This window comes from Bombus bifarius, unplaced genomic scaffold (assembly GCF_011952205.1).
Source record: "Bombus bifarius isolate JDL3187 unplaced genomic scaffold, Bbif_JDL3187 scf7180000009790, whole genome shotgun sequence".
NCBI classification, from domain to species: domain Eukaryota; kingdom Metazoa; phylum Arthropoda; class Insecta; order Hymenoptera; family Apidae; genus Bombus; species Bombus bifarius.
The window spans coordinates 26,139-44,872 of record NW_022885336.1 but is presented as its reverse complement, the minus strand read 5'-3'; the positions used below and the strand labels follow the sequence as shown (position 1 = coordinate 44,872).

The 18,734-nt window shown below is 29.6% G+C and overlaps 4 protein-coding genes across 5 annotated transcripts in view; 1 reads left to right on the top strand and 3 right to left on the bottom strand.

Annotated features, from left to right (window-relative positions):
* The window catches only part of LOC117215787 (leishmanolysin-like peptidase), a 210,303-nt gene extending 198,858 nt beyond the window's left edge, over positions 1 to 11,445 (bottom strand). The window contains exons 1-2 of the mRNA XM_033462265.1: positions 11,317 to 11,445; positions 5,910 to 6,220 (exon numbers count right to left, since the gene is read on the bottom strand). Coding sequence (XP_033318156.1) covers positions 5,910 to 6,089 — 180 coding nt within the window. The 5' untranslated portion in view covers positions 6,090 to 6,220; positions 11,317 to 11,445. The remainder of the gene's footprint in view (positions 1 to 5,909; positions 6,221 to 11,316) is intronic.
* Positions 6,879 to 11,018, bottom strand: LOC117215788 (ferrochelatase, mitochondrial). The gene is made up of 8 exons (XM_033462267.1): positions 10,887 to 11,018; positions 10,411 to 10,603; positions 10,108 to 10,329; positions 9,877 to 9,978; positions 8,441 to 8,606; positions 8,258 to 8,365; positions 7,371 to 7,535; positions 6,879 to 7,289 (listed from the first exon to the last, which is right to left on the bottom strand). The coding sequence occupies exons 1-8, from the start codon at positions 10,918 to 10,920 to the stop codon at positions 7,092 to 7,094; spliced, it is 1,188 nt and encodes a 395-aa protein (XP_033318158.1). The 5' UTR covers positions 10,921 to 11,018; the 3' UTR covers positions 6,879 to 7,091.
* On the top strand, positions 10,979 to 12,698 carry LOC117215789 (EEF1A lysine methyltransferase 2). 2 transcript variants are annotated; one of them, XM_033462269.1, is made up of 5 exons: positions 10,979 to 11,089; positions 11,233 to 11,301; positions 11,376 to 11,474; positions 11,953 to 12,368; positions 12,481 to 12,698. In XM_033462269.1, exons 2-5 carry the CDS (start codon positions 11,246 to 11,248, stop codon positions 12,573 to 12,575), a joined length of 666 nt encoding a protein of 221 aa, XP_033318160.1. In that variant the 5' UTR covers positions 10,979 to 11,089; positions 11,233 to 11,245; the 3' UTR covers positions 12,576 to 12,698. The 2 variants fall into 2 exon arrangements, with proteins under 2 accessions (XP_033318160.1, XP_033318159.1); XM_033462268.1 differs by lacking the exon at positions 10,979 to 11,089 and having other exon boundaries at positions 11,160 to 11,301.
* Positions 12,699 to 14,873: 2,175 nt separating this feature from the next.
* LOC117215790 lies at positions 14,874 to 17,805 on the bottom strand. The gene is made up of 4 exons (XM_033462270.1): positions 17,280 to 17,805; positions 16,747 to 16,896; positions 15,305 to 15,439; positions 14,874 to 15,172 (listed from the first exon to the last, which is right to left on the bottom strand). Exons 1-4 carry the CDS (start codon positions 17,422 to 17,424, stop codon positions 15,096 to 15,098), a joined length of 507 nt encoding a protein of 168 aa, XP_033318161.1. The 5' UTR covers positions 17,425 to 17,805; the 3' UTR covers positions 14,874 to 15,095.
* Between the last annotated feature and the right edge of the window lie 929 nt (positions 17,806 to 18,734).

Here is an 18,734-nt window from a genome sequence, read left to right as displayed (position 1 = left end):
AATTTGAGAACATAACAGAAAATCGAATGCTACTTTCAATGTGCATTCATGAGTAGTCGAGTACATCCGTCCCATAAACGGTTATCGATGAACGTGCACATTATAGTAGCGCAATAAGAACTGCGCAATCAATCGATTTTCGGTAGTAATTCCGTTTTCATAACAGTCACTCTCGTAATAGCCACAAAAATAACGACACGCTTGAATTAGAAACCTACCTGTTCCCATCTATAGACGAATTATCATTAATTATTAAGCAATAAGATACAGTAATTTTGTTGCCTACATATACATTAACATTCAAAAGTATCTTGATCTGATTCATATTAACATTCAAAAGTATCTTGATCTCTTTAACATATATAATCGTAATTACAACTATTATATATAATTACAGTCGGTAATATGCGTAATTCAATCACAAAATTATCACGACTACATATAGGAAAAGCTAATATACAGAAAAAGGATTTGTAATTGCAGAAAATGGCTACATTAAACTAACTATTTTTCAGACATTTATTTTACTGGATACTAAATTCATTTAAATTTTTCTGTGTATATATATATATATATATATATATATATATATATATATTTATATATATATATTATATATATATAAAAGATATATATATATATATATATATATCTTTTATATTCATATATGAATTCATATTTCATAAGATCAATTTTAAAGCTAGAAACACACTACAATTAAGTACAAAATTAATATATGTATTCCTTGCCTTAAATTGTATCATACACTACCTAATTATCCCGATTTATTAAATATGTATAAACAGTCAAAATTACGTACTGTATTTAGTTTGTATTTTATAAACGAAGTTAAAATATGTAAAACTGGTATTACTCTTTTTTTCTGAATCAAGAAGAACATAAACTACATTTTCTATTTTTATCTTGTAGAATTTTTGCGAATGTAGTACGTACATAGTTTTATAAACTAATTCTTAAACAAAACTCTCGTGAGAAGCAACGACACGAAATAAACCTATAACTTTCGCGAATTCGAAACTCGAAGATGCATGCTGTATTATTAAAATGACAACAGCGACGCCAGAGAAAATATTTGGCTAGAATCCAATAAAGGATCGCACAATTCCACAGTAACTCTCTCTCTCTCTCTCTCTCTTTCTCTTTCACCGCAAGTCCTAGAACAAACCGACCGGATTAAATTATAAATTACGACAGAGAGCAATAGCAGGAAAAATCAACACGTGACGATGCGGCCGGATATTCCGAGAGGAACTTTTTCGAATTTACGGGTAGACGCTCATAACATCGAAATTCAAGTACACCAATAAACACAGACGCACTATATATTATACGCTGACACATCACGTCCGCCGTAAACTTTTATTCCCATTCAAATTCTCTTTGATACGATTTTTAAAGTTTGCTTTTACGAGCGAACCACTTTTACTTAATGATCGCCTAAAATTGCTAGAAAATCATTTTACTACGCAAATAAGCCGTGTAGTTCGTTCTATGGAAACTAATCAAAATATAAATGCAAAAAACCGTAGATATAATCTTCGCTCTGTGATAAAAAGGTAGCGCATCCCATAAATTAATCGATTTTCGATCTTTAAGAAATTTTATCATATAGTATGTTCTATTACTGTAGGAACTTAAACGGAACAGTCATATCAAAACATAAACTTTTCTTTTTTTTTATTTGGTAGAATTTTTACAATCAATTCTCATTGAGAATTATAAGTAAATTATTTTGGCGTGGTACTGTAACTTGGATTATAAGTGTTTATAGTATGTTTGATTCTAGTTAAATCTAATGCTTAAATCTAAAGGATAATGTCTTCTTAGTCTGCGGATCTGATCCGTAGTGTCAAGTAATTGGGTAACTAATGGGTTTTGGTGGTTGTTAACTCTTATATTATATCTGTTACTGAATTTGAATATTTCCTCTTTAACTGTAGGTAAAACAAAGTTTCTTTGATAGGAAAATAATATTTCTCAAAAATTATGAATCGTTAATAATTTACTATAGTGACTGCCACGACTATACCTAATGAATGGAAAGATATTTTTGGGAACTGAAGATAGAAATTAAAGGATTGAATTAAGGGAACGAAGACTGTGACGGATAGATTATACTTCAAAGTTTTTAAGTGATCATAAACTAAACATCAGTGAAGCCAGCCAAGCGAAAACTCGACGAAATAATACTGTTGCTAGATCAAACGGAACAGAGAAATAAACATGATAAAACTGTTTCGTTCAAGCAAATTGAATAACTTTTGCTCAGAAAGGAAACAAACAGGTTAATAAAGCCAGATAAGCTTAAAACTTTATTTATATTTAGAAATTACTTCGACTTTTCGGCGTAATTACTTTTAAAAGAACAAGATTCTCATCAACCTAAAGTCGTTTTAAATAACTCTAGACATTTGCAACAAGATAAAAGTAACAAAACTATTCTACAACAAATTAAAGTTACGTATAAATGAAGAGTAACTAATTTTTAAGTTATTCTCGTGTAAGAAATAAAAAATGTGACTAAGAACAATTTAATTCAATAGTAAAATGTCCATCTAATCGTAAGTTGCAATGTAATTTATTATCAGAGAATTGTATCTTTCCGTTAATTAAATAAATAAAGTATTTGTATGACTTATCTTTAATTCTCTGATAAAATTATATCTTCTTACAAATTACCAAGTAAAAAGTATCCTAAGTGAATTCTAAGCGAGAGTGTTGAATGTTACACTTATTAGAAAAGATACGCGAACAATATTACATTCTTATAAGATTCTTCACAGAATCATATTTACTTCTTCAAAAGTAAAAGTTCAGCTACGTCAAGTGACATTGCAACATCTTTTCCTTCTCATAATTAACCGCGTTCTCTCAACTATTGTTTGCTACATTGTTGTACAACCACTCAGTTAATTCATCTGGATTTTTCTCGCGGTGACACAATCTTAATAGACATAAAGTTTCTTAAACATACAGGTACAAATTATAACACGTAAACTTGGTATTAAATTAACAAAATAACTGTAAATATTATAGATTCTTCTGATACGAATATTCGTATACGATAACTGGATTCCCTTACACAATAATTTGCCAATCAATTAAAGATTTACCAAACAATTACATAATAACTTGCCAACCTGCGCAAAAGTTTGTTTAATCTATAAATAGAATTCAATTTTTAAATTGTCTTCTTGTAAGAAAAGAAAAATATAACTTATCAAGTTATTTTCCTGTAATCTTCATATTAATTCACCGTGTTAATCATCAATGGCTTAAAACTATTAGGATCTACCGTCCTCAATATTCATAGATATCATCAACTAGGCGTTTTAAACGTTAATTAAAATCAGTGCATAACGGTTCGCATGGTCGAAAACCGGACCAAGCGGAAAATTCCTCATCACAAAATGGCCTCGTCATAAAATTCGTTCAAAGCCCCACATCCATCCAGGTATCGTCCACCCTTTCCACGCAAAGGTATTTCAATAACTGTTCACGATGTCCTAAAAGTATGCTGAAATTAAACCTACTCGTGACGCAAACCCACAAAATTCATATTTTTTGTAACTGCGCTCGTGGAACGCTTAAAACACAAGTGTTCACATTTTTCTAAATTTGGATTAGTTTTTACCTCAACTTAAACAGAACGGTTTTCAGATTTATAATATTTTACCAAGCTTACACTTAACCGTTCAAGTCTGAACAATCTCATCAAACCAGGCCGGATCAGGGTGTAGTGAGTTTATAAAAAAATCAGGTTTAAAATTAACACGCTTCGAGTGTCAGAGCAAGCAAATTGGCAGAAATATGAGGAGATAAGAAAAAAGGACCTAAAATCTGAAGCATGGCCGTACGAAAGGATTTTGAGCGCGCAGTCAATGTATTTTATATGAGCCGCTTATTTCTCAAATCGGTTATCTCTACAAAACAGTAAGTGGGGAAAATTGATGATATTATACATATATGATAATATGATATAATACAGATACGATTTTTTTTTGTTTTTTTTTGGAAATGTAGAGTTAACCACATTGGCCTGTGAACAGCTCTATACAAGATATTGAAATTGGTTGAAATTTATTGAGATTTATTGAAATTAATTGAAATTTATTAAAATGTATTGAGATTTATCGAAATTTATTACAATTTATTTCTATTACAATATCTTCAATTTCTCTTTCTCAATTACCAATTTATTGAGATTGTAATTAATATTTGCATTTCTCTTACTTGTAAATGAGACATCATTATTTATAACCAGACTGTGGGTGTTACAGATTTACGAATGCTTAAAAATGCAGAAATGCCGGTAATGCACATACTGTTCAAATTAGATGAATATTACGTAAATACTGAAAGAGAACATTTACAAATGTAATTACTAAATGGTGCAGATGTTAAAAGTCTCAAACAATGAGTTTATTAATAAATGCATACATACATACATATATTCATATTAATCTTGGTTTGTGAAAAAGAATAAAATACTTTTTCAGAAAATACAATTTTAACAACTAACTGTCATCATATTTTTTCATTTTATACATGTAAAATATACGATCTACATGCATACGCGCGTGAGTTTAATATATTTTATTTTTGCATTATATTGTTGCAAATAATTTTGATAGAATATTCTCTTATAAGTCTCAATTACAGACCTTTGTATTTTTGCCATTATTACAGGCGTGTAGCCTCCTAATTATTTTCATCGCATTTACGAAATCCACTAGCGCCTACATAGCACAAAACCATAAAACTTTTTTTAATATCCAACATATAAAAGAAAATTCAATTCTACTAACAACAATGTAACATAAGAACGATATAAAATTTTCGCTTAGATATTTTGATATAAAATGAAATCCGTCATTCACAGCAAAACATATTTCTATGGAATCCATATATCAAATAAAAATTGATTGAATATAAAAGAGAATTGATAAATCTCAATCAGAGTTAATGAAAAATAATGTAACCACTTACAAGAGAAGCGGAGTAGCAAAAAGTCGTGCAACTAAACACACAGGGGCGCGTGCCCGTTCCCAAAACACGTGGTTCAGCGGCGCATGAAAACAAGTTCACGGATACCTTTCTCCGCACGATCAAAGTCACATTCCACAGTAGACACATTACGCGTAGCGCGCTATTTATTTCACAGTTACCGTAATACACTTATAAACGTAACAAACTCTACTAAACGAAACCAACTACATAACTTAGTCTTCGAAAAACGCCAACCACGTTTACGAAATTTCACGTGCGATATAAATCTGTTATTGCGAACGAGAGATCTCGACAATCGAAACTGACTATCGAAGTAGACTTTCGATGTTGACATTTCACCTTATAAAGCAGACATTTCTAATCCTATTAGAATGACGTACGTTATAATCCTATTAGAGTCATAAATATGGAGAAAATGTCAACACAGCGCGTCTATAATGCATATGTTTAACAACAGGATAGTAGTATCTGAAGATGTAGCGTATAGAGAACAGAGCTCATCGGTTCAGGTTGAAGTGGGGCGCACGCGAAATACAGGTGTGCGAGGAGGACAGCAAGAGCACGTGACACGTGAAACGCACGCTTGGTTGAAATCACGCGATTTTATACCCACAGAGACGAAAAATGGACTCAGAGATTTGACGTAATAAAGAGGAGAAAACCGTCGAACGAAAGAAAGGTAAGAAGAGAAAGAGCGGTGAGGAAAAGCGATAAAAGGGAAGTGGCACTGGCAGAACGAGCATTAGCAGTCCAGTTGGTTAGGTTGGTTGGTGTGCGTCTACCAAGCGAACAGGCAGGCAGACAACAAAGGTGAAAAGAGAGTAAGAGTGTGTAAAAGAGAAAAGAAGAGGGTCGAGGTCCTTTTTGTAACCGCTTACCTCGTGCGCCCGGGGATGCTGGTGACTGCAGTGACGATGCTCGAACATTCCACACACAAGATCCATACCACACACCACGATGATGACAACGAGGAGCAATACGACGGTGCCGCATTGCATCTTCAACCGCACTCGAGCCGCCATCACAGACGACGCTCGCGCTCGCAAAGCATGACACATACTGAACGCGCCTGCCGACGCCGCGCATTTATATAAGCGTCGCGGCACCCAGCGCCGCGCCACTCGCGTTCGATACCTAGAGCGCGGCAGACGCTCTCTGCTGTCGCCGCGATAACTCCCTCGGGAGTAACCTGCAAAGAAATCGAAGGGTTACTGTCATAAATGCTGTGAAACTACCTTGTATTATACTCCTTTTTAACAGCTTATCGAGTAATCTTTCTCGATGTTTCTATAAGAAATCATTTTTCTTTGTCTAGTAGTTTTGACAGGAAAATAATTTTATTATCGTTTTATTAAGTTTTCTAATTTCTAATAACATTTTTTTTTACAAGAGTCTTGTTAGTCATTTTATCTTTACGTACTGATAATCTATAATAATTTTTGTTTGAGAGAAATTCATTTTGTTTCACATCACAATTTGGCTGATACCCACACAATTATTTAATGGAAGTAAGATGTTTTTGGGAAATATGAGAACATTGTATGAAAATATTCTTTTCCCAAAATTTAAATTTAAAAAATTGAGAGTATTATAATGTCATTTATGCAAAAGCTAAGGTATAAAAGTATTTTTTATAAATATTCGAAAAATAGATTTGTTCCCAAGTTCGAGATATAATTTATGTTACATTGAAGTAATATTTATTCTGTAATAGATGAATATTTAAGAATACCTAGTGCATTTATGATATGACTTATGTTTTTAAAAACATACTAAAGGAGGTAATATGTACAGAGTACTATATAATATGTACTAGAGTTAAGGTAAAAAGAAATCAAAAATATTTGGAAACAAAAATCAATATTTTATTCAACACATTATGTTACAGAGATAACCTGTATTTTGTACAATTTCTAAATTGTAATTATTAAATATTTAACCTTAATCTCACTTACACTGATATTACTATGAGAAATAGTAACAAATTGTATAAATTATATATTTAGTTTTTACATATACACGATATATGACATGTACGATAAATGAAACATTTTGCCCTTTTAATTTTTGCATATTTCCGCATACCAATTCTTGCTTTTTACACAATTCATACTAACGCAATGGGGGCAACGTGTTAAAAACATGGGACTCACTGGCTTATTCGATTTAAGGTGAGAAGCAACGATATTTGCCAAAGCTGCTATAAACGTAGGATGATCATTAGGTGCAGCAGTTCTCCGTATTTTTTCAATGCCAAGCTAAATACAAAAGAAGGTAAAAAATGCTTCTCCGTAGTTAGATTCTCTTTTTCTGAATTAAAAGTGATATGCAACACTTACTTCCTCAGCTAATTCTTTGCAATACTCAATGTCCAATTCATGAAGAGTTTCAATATGTTCGTTAACAAATGCTATTGGAACTATCATGAAATGCTTTTTGCCTTGCTTTACATACGCTCTTATTGCGTCATCGGTAAAAGGCTCCAACCAAGGTATAGGTCCAACCTAAATATACACAGTAATAAATCAGAATATAAATTAGCATAAATTTTAATGTATTTCGTTGTATGGTTTTAACTATTCGATGGAAAGAAAAATGTGGCAAATATTGTTTATTTTCAAGTGAACTATAACGAGGTGCAATAATCGAGATACAATTTCATTTAAAAAGAAATAGACTTTTCCGTAGAAGAGGATATAGCAACGGTATCTCATTTAGCATATCAAAGAATCCGTGAATTTTAATGAACCAGTAAATGTCAAAAACTTTGTAATTTTACTCCTAGCAGTTTCACTATGCATGATATATTTGGTGTGACAGAATTCATTCTTTTAAAAAGAATATGTCAATACGTTGCATATAACATTCCATTTAACAAAACGTGAATAATTTCGAAAACTTGGAAAGTATCACATTCAGAATAAAACAAATATCACCGTGTGTTTTTTATATATATAATTTTCTTATTGAATGCTTTTTAGTAGGATTAAACATAACGAAAATATTAATTTTAATATTAAATATTAACGCCAATTTTCGGTTTCTTGCCTTGTACAATCAAGTGCTAACTATCAATTATTAGTAAATAATTTAACAATGAAGTTACCTTTAAAATCTTATAGAAAAACTGTATTCATAAATTTATCCTCCTCAAATAAGGAAATATTGCTTCAGTATAATTAAAAATAAATAAAATTGATTAATAAAACGAAAACAATGTCTATACCTTTGACTGCCATACCAATTTGTATGGGTTACAATATTGTAATTTTTCCATTACTACGGCAACTGTACCTGCTACCTCAGATGCATAAGTATCGCCCCTAGATACGGCCTAAAATACAGTGCAAAACGCAATGTTCAAGTAACTGTAATTCACATCAATTTGCTCTTAATACTGAAAAGTAACCTTCATTGGTAGCGAATGAGCCGAAAATAAAATTATGACATCGTCCCTTATATCCTTAGGGAACTGAGCTAATTGCTCTTTAATTCTTTCTGTAATTGTCTCTATGAACAATGGATGCGTTGCCCATCGATCTATTACGCTCCACTTCATGTTAGAAGGTAATTTTCTGTAAATTATGAATTTCTGAGTACTGTCTAATACATTTTTGCACTGTATCGAGATATTAATTTATCTTATCATTATGTTTCGATAAATATACTTCAGAAGGATTAGTTATGAATATAAAGCAAAATGCGTACTAAAATGGCAGCACATTTTATATTCTAATAAATTTTTCGTTTTAAGGTCTAAAGTTAATTCTTTGTGCTGTTATGTTTTCATTAATTAAAATATTTATTATGTACATAAATGCATATTACAGAATATACAATCTTTTATATATCACGAAAAAAAATGAAATGACGTGAAACGATAAGATATTATGATCAATCTCTGTGATTAAATATACTTATTAGATTTTATTTATAAATATGTGTATATATATATATATATATATATATATGTAAATTTATTAGCACATTTTTTGCAAGTTATATGTTTTTTTATTAGAAATATAGATAGCTTAGAATGCTTACAGTATGTGCACGCTATAATAATTTTATACGACATCTTTATTAAATAAAAGTCGAATAAAGGATCTTTATAAAAGTCGAATTATCTATGTTTAGTAATGAATCATATAAACACGAATAACATAAATAATATACATGTTTAAAGGTTTGCTTCATCTTTAAAAAATTATACACAATAATTTTTGACATGCTAAGAAAAAATTTTGCATAAAAAAATATTCGTTGCATGCTTGATTACACATCTATGTATATCGTATTGTCCAATCTCTACTTATAAGTAAGCTAAGTTTTCTCTACTCTCGACGAAAGTTTCGTGTCGTAAATACGGAGATTTAAAAGACTAGTCAATTGTTTATCGGCCAGTCAAAGAGATTAATTATACCTTTCATACTAGCTAAAGAAAATATTTAAAAAAATCAACTATAGCATGACTTAAGCAAATTAAATATGACACGGAAAAATATATGCGTGTGACATCTGAAGAAAATGAAAATGTATGAGCTGCCTGAATATTTTTTTTTCTTTATAAAATATTAGTGAAAAAAGATGATTAATCATATTAAACTAAGTATTATGTAATTTCAAATTCAAAACAATTTGTAGAATAATAAATAATTACAATTTTTATATCATACCATGTATGATTATATTTATAAAATACATATCTTAAAACATGCTGGCACTTTAGTGCAGTAGTAATAGATTTTAACATCTTCACATCTACTTTAAAATGTATATAATACACTAACAACTTTTAATTCTTTTATTGTAACAATATTGCAAAAAGAAATCATAAGTAACTACCTGTTCAAATAATATTTATATATTGCAATAAAACTCGATCCACTTGTGGCACAAGAATATTGAGGATATTGAGAAAAAACAACTGTATGTTCAACTCCATCTCTAAAATGAAAATGTATATATATATTGCTTAAAAGAAAATTATTTGTTACATTTTATTAACTTTATTCAGTATTTATCTTCAGTTGATGATATATTCTATCTTTCTATATCTATATTTAGCATTCTTACTCTTCTATCTTTTGCAATGTATCTTCAGTAAGGGGATTAGCATAACGAAATGCAATATAATGTTTATGAGGTGCAGTTTCTGGTGAAATATTATCCAATTTCTCACACAAAAGTTTACCCTGTGTGTTTGTCCATTCTAAAATGGGAGATTTGCCACCAATTTGTGAATATTTTGCCTGTACCTTGGGAGTACGGTGCATTGCTATCCAAGGACCTATTTGGCTGTAATACATATTGTTACATGGAATCTTAACTTAACATTGATTTGATTGCTATAAATTATCAAAATTCACCAAACTAAACCTTTGGAATGGCAGTTGAATCATATCACGATCAGTCATTATACGTAATAAGTACTCATACACCTCATCGACCCTAGTGGGACCACCCATATTTAACATTAAGATACCAGTTTTTGGTTTAACATTATTTTGTTTTAAATTTGTTGTAGAAAAGTGACGCCAAGGCAAAATGGAAGATTTTGCACATTGTTTCCCTGAATACCGACATAAGAATATATTTAAAAAAGTAAATACTAAAGCAAAAATTAACAGTACAAAAATTATATATAAGAACATACTCTGGTTTTAACATCAAAATATTTAATACATGAAATAATACTAGACTTAATTTTCATATTCTTATTTTATTACAATATATAATTTGTATATTTTTACTATCTAATGGTTTGCATACGTATGTGTAAACTACTTTAACTACATAATAAAAAATCTAAAATACCTATATACAAATATGTATATAATATATATTTTACTTACCAATTTGAAGTACGTTCATTAATTTACTAACCATCTTTAACAAATTAACACTTTTGAAAAGACAATTTTATCTGTCAAATACTTGCAAATATTGTGATTCTTGCACAATCACGCTTATGTGGTATGTCTTATTCACTGTATCATTAAATTATAGGTTAGGCTTAGGAGTGAGGTTATGTTCGCCTAGTAGAATTCCGCATAACGTAAGTAATTATATGTTCACGTCAAATTAAATTTTAGACACGCGTTTTTGTTATAAATCACTGATTTAATGAAAATACAAAAGATAACTAGGATTAATATATTTAATACATAATATTACGATTTAATCATAATCTTCGTACAGTCAAAATAAAATCATGACAGATAAAAACATTGAAGAACTCGGACCATCGGATTTAGGCACACGTGATTAGTAAGTAATACATACCGTATTCGTAAATGTGAAACACTCGATAAGCATTACTTTATGTCACAATTATGTTTCAGTTGGGAGAGGATTTATTCAGAAGAACTTGATAATTTTAAAGAACACGGAGATGTAGGTGAAATATGGTTTGGTAGAAATAATACACTAAAAGTCATACGGTAAGTTATTCGAACAAGATACGAAAATTTCATGTAACAACGCGGAAAGTACATGTATACAAGTACACGTATATAATAGAAGGACTTTTCACGTAAACAGTACAGTATTTTACTCGTGAGACTAGTGCTGCTATCTTTCGTAAGTTATAGCTACTAAAATATGTATCATGAGAAGATAAAATCTTTAAATCTCTTATTCAAATTCATATAAGATAATTTCTACTTGTTTTTATACGATTGAGCTTATAATTAGAATAATTATGATGATAATTATATATATGTATAATAATTATATAATAGCAGCAGCTCCTATAATTTTATTCATATCTACATATTATTGCTTATTATATGATCGGAGCTCTGGTATAATCATTTAGCATTAAATATTTTAGATATTATCTTATTTTTATATATCTTCTTTTTATATTATATATGTTTTTAAATGTATTCCTTATTAATATTCTGTCTAATATTTCAGTTGGATTAATACGCAATTAAAACTTAACAAAGATGACAAAATAGTCGATATAGGATGTGGAAACGGAATGACATTAGTGGAACTTACAAAACAAGGTTTTGAAAAATTGCTAGGTGTAGATTATTCGGAGAAGGCAGTGGACTTAGCTCGTGAAGTACTGAAGGAAAATAATATGTCACACGTCGAATTAAAAGTTTGCGATATACTCGATTCAGAAAATTTTAATTTACCGATTGACTTTAAATTAGTACATGATAAAGGAACTTACGATGCCATCAGCTTACATCCAGAAGATCCTTCGTCAAAACGGCAAAAGTATATAGAAAATATATACAAAATTCTGTTACCTTCTGGTTACTTAGTTTTAACTTCATGTAATTGGACTAAAGAAGAAATAGAGAAACATTTTCAAAATTGTAAGTTATATTACTATTTGAAGCAACAATTACATTCGTTAATAACGAATTAATCTTTATGATAACATATATGACAATATTAATAACATTAATATAATTTACAATATTTTAGATTTTGACATCTTACATGTGCTTCCTGCTGACACATTTGTATTTGGTGGACAAACTGGAAACATTGTAACACAATTAGTTCTCCAAAAGAAATAATAAAAAGGTCGATTAACAAAATATATGAAGTATTCCATTTATTTACTTTTTATAATTGACTCGTATAATCTACAATTAATATGTTATTAAGAAGTACGGTGATACATATGTTCAGAATACAGACAAAATTTATTAGTGCATAATATATTCGTGCTAATAACATATTCAAATAGTGGAGACGAATAGTACAGTTCGTTATTATGCTATTATCAATTTACAAACGTTATAAAATGCTATGCATCATAATCGAAATAAATATTACTGTCCATTTGTGTTCTGATAAATTCGCATTAACGTAAATTATTAGTATACATATTATTTAGTTGTATAGTTATTACATAGTTTGTTTCATACAGTCATTGGTACTTGAGGCATTATTGGCATGTTAAAACTTTATATTATATGTATTTACGTACGTCTAACTGCTACATTGGGATTATCGATTTAAAATTTGCTAGCTGTAACTACGAATAAATCGTGAACGAAAAGGCATTGTTTTTTTACTTATATAGATACTAAATTGAACGATCTGTAATAGTACTTACTATATTCTATTTAATAAAATTGTGTGATAGTAATATCTTAAGTTACGACAACTTTTTTTATAATATATAGAATGAAGTTGTTATATCATATAAAATTTCATTAGGCACGTTAAATTTTAATAACTGAACTTTTTACAGAATTGAAATTTTAAAGAAATGTTCTTCAAAAATAAAAATTAGTAAACATAAAGTGTCCTAGTGCGGGTGATATAATCAGCTAGGAACCAAGATGAAGAAAAAACAAATTTTTTAACTTGAGACACTGTTTTCGTGAAAATTAAATTCGAAAATTCGTCGAATAGATATAGCTAATTACCGACCTCACAAGTAATATGATTTTACTTAACTTTTTTACTTTACTTTCTTTGTTTAAAGTCACATATTTGAGAAAATTGGATTTGAAATAGAAGTGATCAATAGCCACACTGAGTGCACGTATATATACTTCATGAATTTTGAAACTCAATTTTCTCGACTACACGTGAAATAAAAAAGCATTATTCTCTTCTCCGTCTTTCGCATATACGATATAATATCTTCCTACTTGATCATATAATCTGTCTTGAGACATCTTGTATATTTATAGTTAGAATTACGTAGCGCTACTGAATCTTTGATACAAAAGGAGTAGATCATAATTTCGCAAATGATATTTGAATGAAATTATATTTTATCATATAACACGATATTATATATATATAATATAAAAAGTCAAATTTTTGTATTCTCTAAACTAGTGTAGATCAACTTAGATTAGTCTAGAAATGAATTGACAAACTTGACATGAAACGAACAAATTCTATTATTACTTTCGATAATTTTTAAAAGAAGAGCTGACTTCGCAGTTTAATTAATATAATCAGTATCATAAGCACATTATAAAATATTCAAACGAAGTTAAACATAACTATGGTACATATATGTTAATGTTCTATACTCTAAGAAAATTATAAACTTTACATGTACATGCAACTAAATACAACTAGACAACAAATTGCAGAACAAAGTGTTTCGATCATGAATTAAAACTCTTTGCTTATATCTAAGTCGTTGATTCTAATATGTCCCGTGAATTACCTAATATTCTGCACTAATATAATTTTTATTGCAAAGTTCCAAGTATTAATAATACGTATAAATATTTAAAAGATAAGAATCAATAATCATAGACATACAATACAGAGATTGAAATTACGATAAAATGTAGGTAAAACATTTTACAAAACCCTACTACAAAGTTTTACGAAAAAATTGCTCTTAAGTGAAGGATTCATTACATATTCATACTTAAATAACGATATGTTATTGAAATATTTTAATTATCTTTAAGTATCTTAATATACCGTATAATAGACGTTTGCACTATGGAATAAAATTTAATTCTTAATAGTACAAAACAAATCTATGAGAGATTGTCAACATTAAATACGAAATACGTATATTTTAAAAAATTAACTATTTTGAATTATGATTATACATATGTTACTAAATTGCATTACTATTAATTAGAAAATGTAGTGACAACTGAAACATACCATAATCATAACGAAGGTTATAGGACAATTAATAATTAGAATATATTATGTTTTGTACCTATTGATATTGCACATATTTTTTTCATAAAATGAATTATCCAAAAATACAATAAAATATTTTAAATATACGTAAGTAGTATTTATTTTAAATACGTGAAAGATATATTTTTAAACACAATTACTTGCAATGAAAATATAATATATTTTGTAAAGTTATGTCGCGTATAAGTAATTTATTACTTTCCAAGTACAGTTATTAAACCCAATAGTAGTTATGAAACACATTTAAAATTTGTACTATAATTGTGGTAAACTTAAGACTATTTTCCAACTCTACACAATATGGTATTTTTGGTTGATTCATAGTTTAGAGTTTCAGCAATGTTTTAGCAGGTTTAAAATTTTGAAGAATTTATAAGGTTCGTCTTGCAATATTCAAATTAACAGAAGTTTTGTTTCATAATACTCAATGTAAGTAACAGAAGTGTTGTGTGAAATATGAGGACGGATGAGCTACCTGTGAAAAAAATTCATTGCAGTTAGAAACTTTTTCAAGTTACATGTGATTCGTAATTTTGCGATTATAGAAATTTTTGCTTAAGAGATGACTCGATTAACAGGTTAAGAAACCAAGAACGTGATGACATACCATTGCAAAATAATACACCCTCTTCGTTATATCCTTCTTGGCAATAGCAACGTTTTCCGGACATGGTATTGTTCCGTTGTACGCAATGTGCACCCTCAATGCATTCAGAATCATCATTACATGAAGTATGTAACGCTACAATAGAAATATACATTGATCAGGCGTGTTATTAATTAGATATAGAAGTGAATTAAATGTGTACATTTACATTTATTTCGTTAGATAACTGTAAGAGCATTTAAAGTATTATATTTGTAATTATATTGTATAAATAGATTTAAGTTAATAATAAATAGGTATCTCACTGGAATATGGATACTGACTAATTCAAATTCAAGTGAAATAATTTTCAAATCAAATAATATATTTTATATCTCACTGGAATATGGATACTGACTAATTCAAATTCAAGTGAAATAATTATCAAATATTCTCTTTTAAGAAAGAGATTATAGAACTTGTAATAAGCGTTTGGATAAAAAATGTTGGCTATGAATACTTAAAATATATGTATATTACATTATATGCGAAATCTTACGCGTGATGACAATTTCATTTCAAAGTTTGGCAGATTTAATTTAGAATTTCTATAGTATTCGTACACTGCATATCTTAATGGAATATTATCATTTTGTTAAAATCTTTTGCTCTTGCTACAATCAATATCTATATATTTATATCTGTTCTTAGAGCAGAACCAAATCTTAATCGTCGTAAAAGATGCATTTTAAATTCATACGGACGCTTAACTTTCAACCATTTTATTTACGATAATCCTGTAATCAACGTAACAAAATTTTCTTCTCTGATATCTACTAAATTATGCATCTACAATAATAATTACCAATATAAATCTAAAAACTCTCATTCTAAATATTTAATTTAAATCCTAATACGAAGTAATTCACTACAAATTTAATTTCTTTGCAATTCGAAAATGTAATACGTAATACCTTTACTAGCAATATTCAACTAATTTTCGAATTACGTGATATATCGACTTTTATGTTTGCATCATGAAATAGCAAGAGTATATTAGAAAACAAGTAAATTGGTGTTGGGGTATAGCAAGCTACAATGATATTCGTAAAGCTTTTCAATTTGCATAGATAACCTCGGTGCTGGTACCAACACCATCATATGTTCGCATATTGCAAGAGAGCACGTGAGTATATGCAAATGACAGTAGTACCTTGTGTACGAAGAAATTCAATATGTATCTTTCTTTTTTAATTGAATCCAAGATTTATTTAAAATAAATATAACATAATCTCCTATGCACGATCTTAAATTCTCAAGTGTATAATTATATAAATTAAATAAGAATTATAATAACGATCACATATGTATATAATAATTAAACCATAATAATTATAAACTCCGTGGATCGTTACAAATAAAAAAGTTCAAGTTTCTAAAAATGTTTAGGAAGAATAAATTACCTTTGAATTTATTGGTACACGCGCCATTAAGAGGAGCGGAATAGTCTCCACAAAGACAACGTGTTCTTCCGTCACGATGATCCGACATACATGTTGTATTTTGGATTCCAGCGCAATCAGACTCCAATTTACATTCTCGAGCTTTCCCGACTGAAATTACAACCAATCCTTATGCGTGAAAGCGTTTTCTAACTTTCTAAATTTTGCTATTTTATTTATATTTGTCTAGAAATTATAGATCTGTCCAAGAATGATAACATTCTTTTTTATAGTTTCTATTTGTTTAATACAAATAATATGAAATACGGCGGTATATACATTCTTTTGGATAACAGTGCTGTAAAGTAATACTTTATAATCATACGAAAGTGCATTGCTACAATTAGCAAGCGGCATCATCAAGACCAATAAGTCACAAGAATTTGAATATCTGAAAAGCTTTCCTTTCAAATGTCTGACAAAAATCGCACATTTTAATATAATTGAGAGAATTGACAGATTGTTCCTTAAGTTGATAAGTCTCTTTGATTAACCTGGTGTAGGCGGTGGTGGAGAATTTTGGTTCTGCGTTGGGCTGGGTTTGCCGAATGTCGTAAGAGCCCAAGTAGACGATGGTGATACGAAAAACACCAATAGAAGAAACGTCGCAAGTAATTGAAGATTTTTCGTCTTCTTCATTTTCGCCGGGTTTACTTGTTGCAGCTTCGACGTATGTACTTAAAACCCGCCAAAATGTCTATTCAACACTCAGCTTGTTCACTAGTCACTAACTTTCGAAGTTACAAAGTTTCGATTGCAAGACAGAAATCACTCGCTGCTGTTCACCAAGATATCAACCCTGACCGTCTTTTGTTGCAACGAAGTTAACGTCCGCACAAACTTTGCAAATTGCTTCGATGTACACTGATATCTAAATGACTATCGTAGTATCATTACAAGTAATAACGTTTAAATTTGCAAGAGAAGGTGGAAGAAAAATTTGCTCGCTGTTGCTTTCAGGTTGATTTTTATTTGAACGGAATACGATTACGTTCTATTCGAGAACTGCGTGTTACAAGGACGTTGGAAGGCCTTTTAAGCCTTTGAAGCATCCCCACCCTGTACCCCATGTGCTGCCACCACCGAAGTAGAAAGTACTCTACACCAAAACGTGGTTGGCCTACCACATCGTTGAAGAATCGGAGTATGCTTTCGCTCCCTTAAGTTTCGATCGTGGCAGGAGTTGTGGCCAGGAGAAATAGAACGGTTCCGTGCTAGAACAAAGCATCTCAACTTTAACTTCGTCACGATATATTGTACTTTCACGCTTTCGCCAAACATCTGTTTATTACGTTGAATAGATAGATTTTCGAAACTGCATATTTTCTGAATATTTTCCTACGTATTTTGGGCTGTTTATTTTGGATTAGAATAATATTTAATTATTTAAAAAATTATCGATGGATTTTTGAAACTGCATATTTGCTACATATTTCGGGTTGTTAAAATTGCAATAATATGTAATAGATATATGTAAAAAAAAATTACAGAGAATATCGTCATATAATCGAAACGTTATATAATTAATTCTAGATACATTAAATAGATTTTACATCGTTATATGCAATGATATTTTATAAATATTTTCGCTACGTGTTTTGAGCTATTGAAAGTTAGAATGCTAGTTAATAAGTATGTAGTTAAAAATTGCAACAAATATTGTCATGTGATTAAAATGTCAAATATTTTGTTCCAATTATTATTCATTATGTGGAACATCGTTATATGTATATGCGGTTTCTAATGGTTTATGGTATTAATATAGTATTATCATAATCACTTGTGTTTGAAGCGATTACCGAAGAGTCTAGTATTGTCATATTTTAGCGGGATATCAGAATTTCAATTTTGTTTGTACCATGTTTTTTCATCCATGAACTGTTAAATTTTCCAGGAATTTTATTACAGTTTCTGCAAACGTCTATTTGTATGAGTAGGTTTAACAAAGA

Bases quoted from the DNA above. Each gene is read 5' to 3' on its own strand.
- LOC117215788 (XM_033462267.1), bottom strand. From the start codon at position 10,920: ATGGTTAGTAAATTAATGAACGTACTTCAAATTG. The intron at 9,979-10,107 runs GTAAGAATGCTA...TTTTCATTTTAG, and splicing joins ACATTGCAAAAGATAGAAGA to AGATGGAGTTGAACATACAG. The intron at 8,607-9,876 runs GTAGTTACTTAT...CATAATTTACAG, and splicing joins TATAAATATTATTTGAACAG to AAAATTACCTTCTAACATGA.
- LOC117215789 (XM_033462269.1), top strand. From the start codon at position 11,246: ATGACAGATAAAAACATTGAAGAACTCGGACCATCGGATTTAGGCACA. The intron at 11,302-11,375 runs GTAAGTAATACA...ATTATGTTTCAG, and splicing joins GATTTAGGCACACGTGATTA to TTGGGAGAGGATTTATTCAG. The intron at 11,475-11,952 runs GTAAGTTATTCG...CTAATATTTCAG, and splicing joins AATACACTAAAAGTCATACG to TTGGATTAATACGCAATTAA.
- LOC117215790 (XM_033462270.1), bottom strand. From the start codon at position 17,424: ATGAAGAAGACGAAAAATCTTCAATTACTTGCGACGTTTCTTCTATTG. The intron at 15,440-16,746 runs GTAATTTATTCT...TTTCTATTGTAG, and splicing joins GTGTACCAATAAATTCAAAG to CGTTACATACTTCATGTAAT. The intron at 15,173-15,304 runs GTATGTCATCAC...TTTTTTTCACAG, and splicing joins GGGTGTATTATTTTGCAATG to GTAGCTCATCCGTCCTCATA.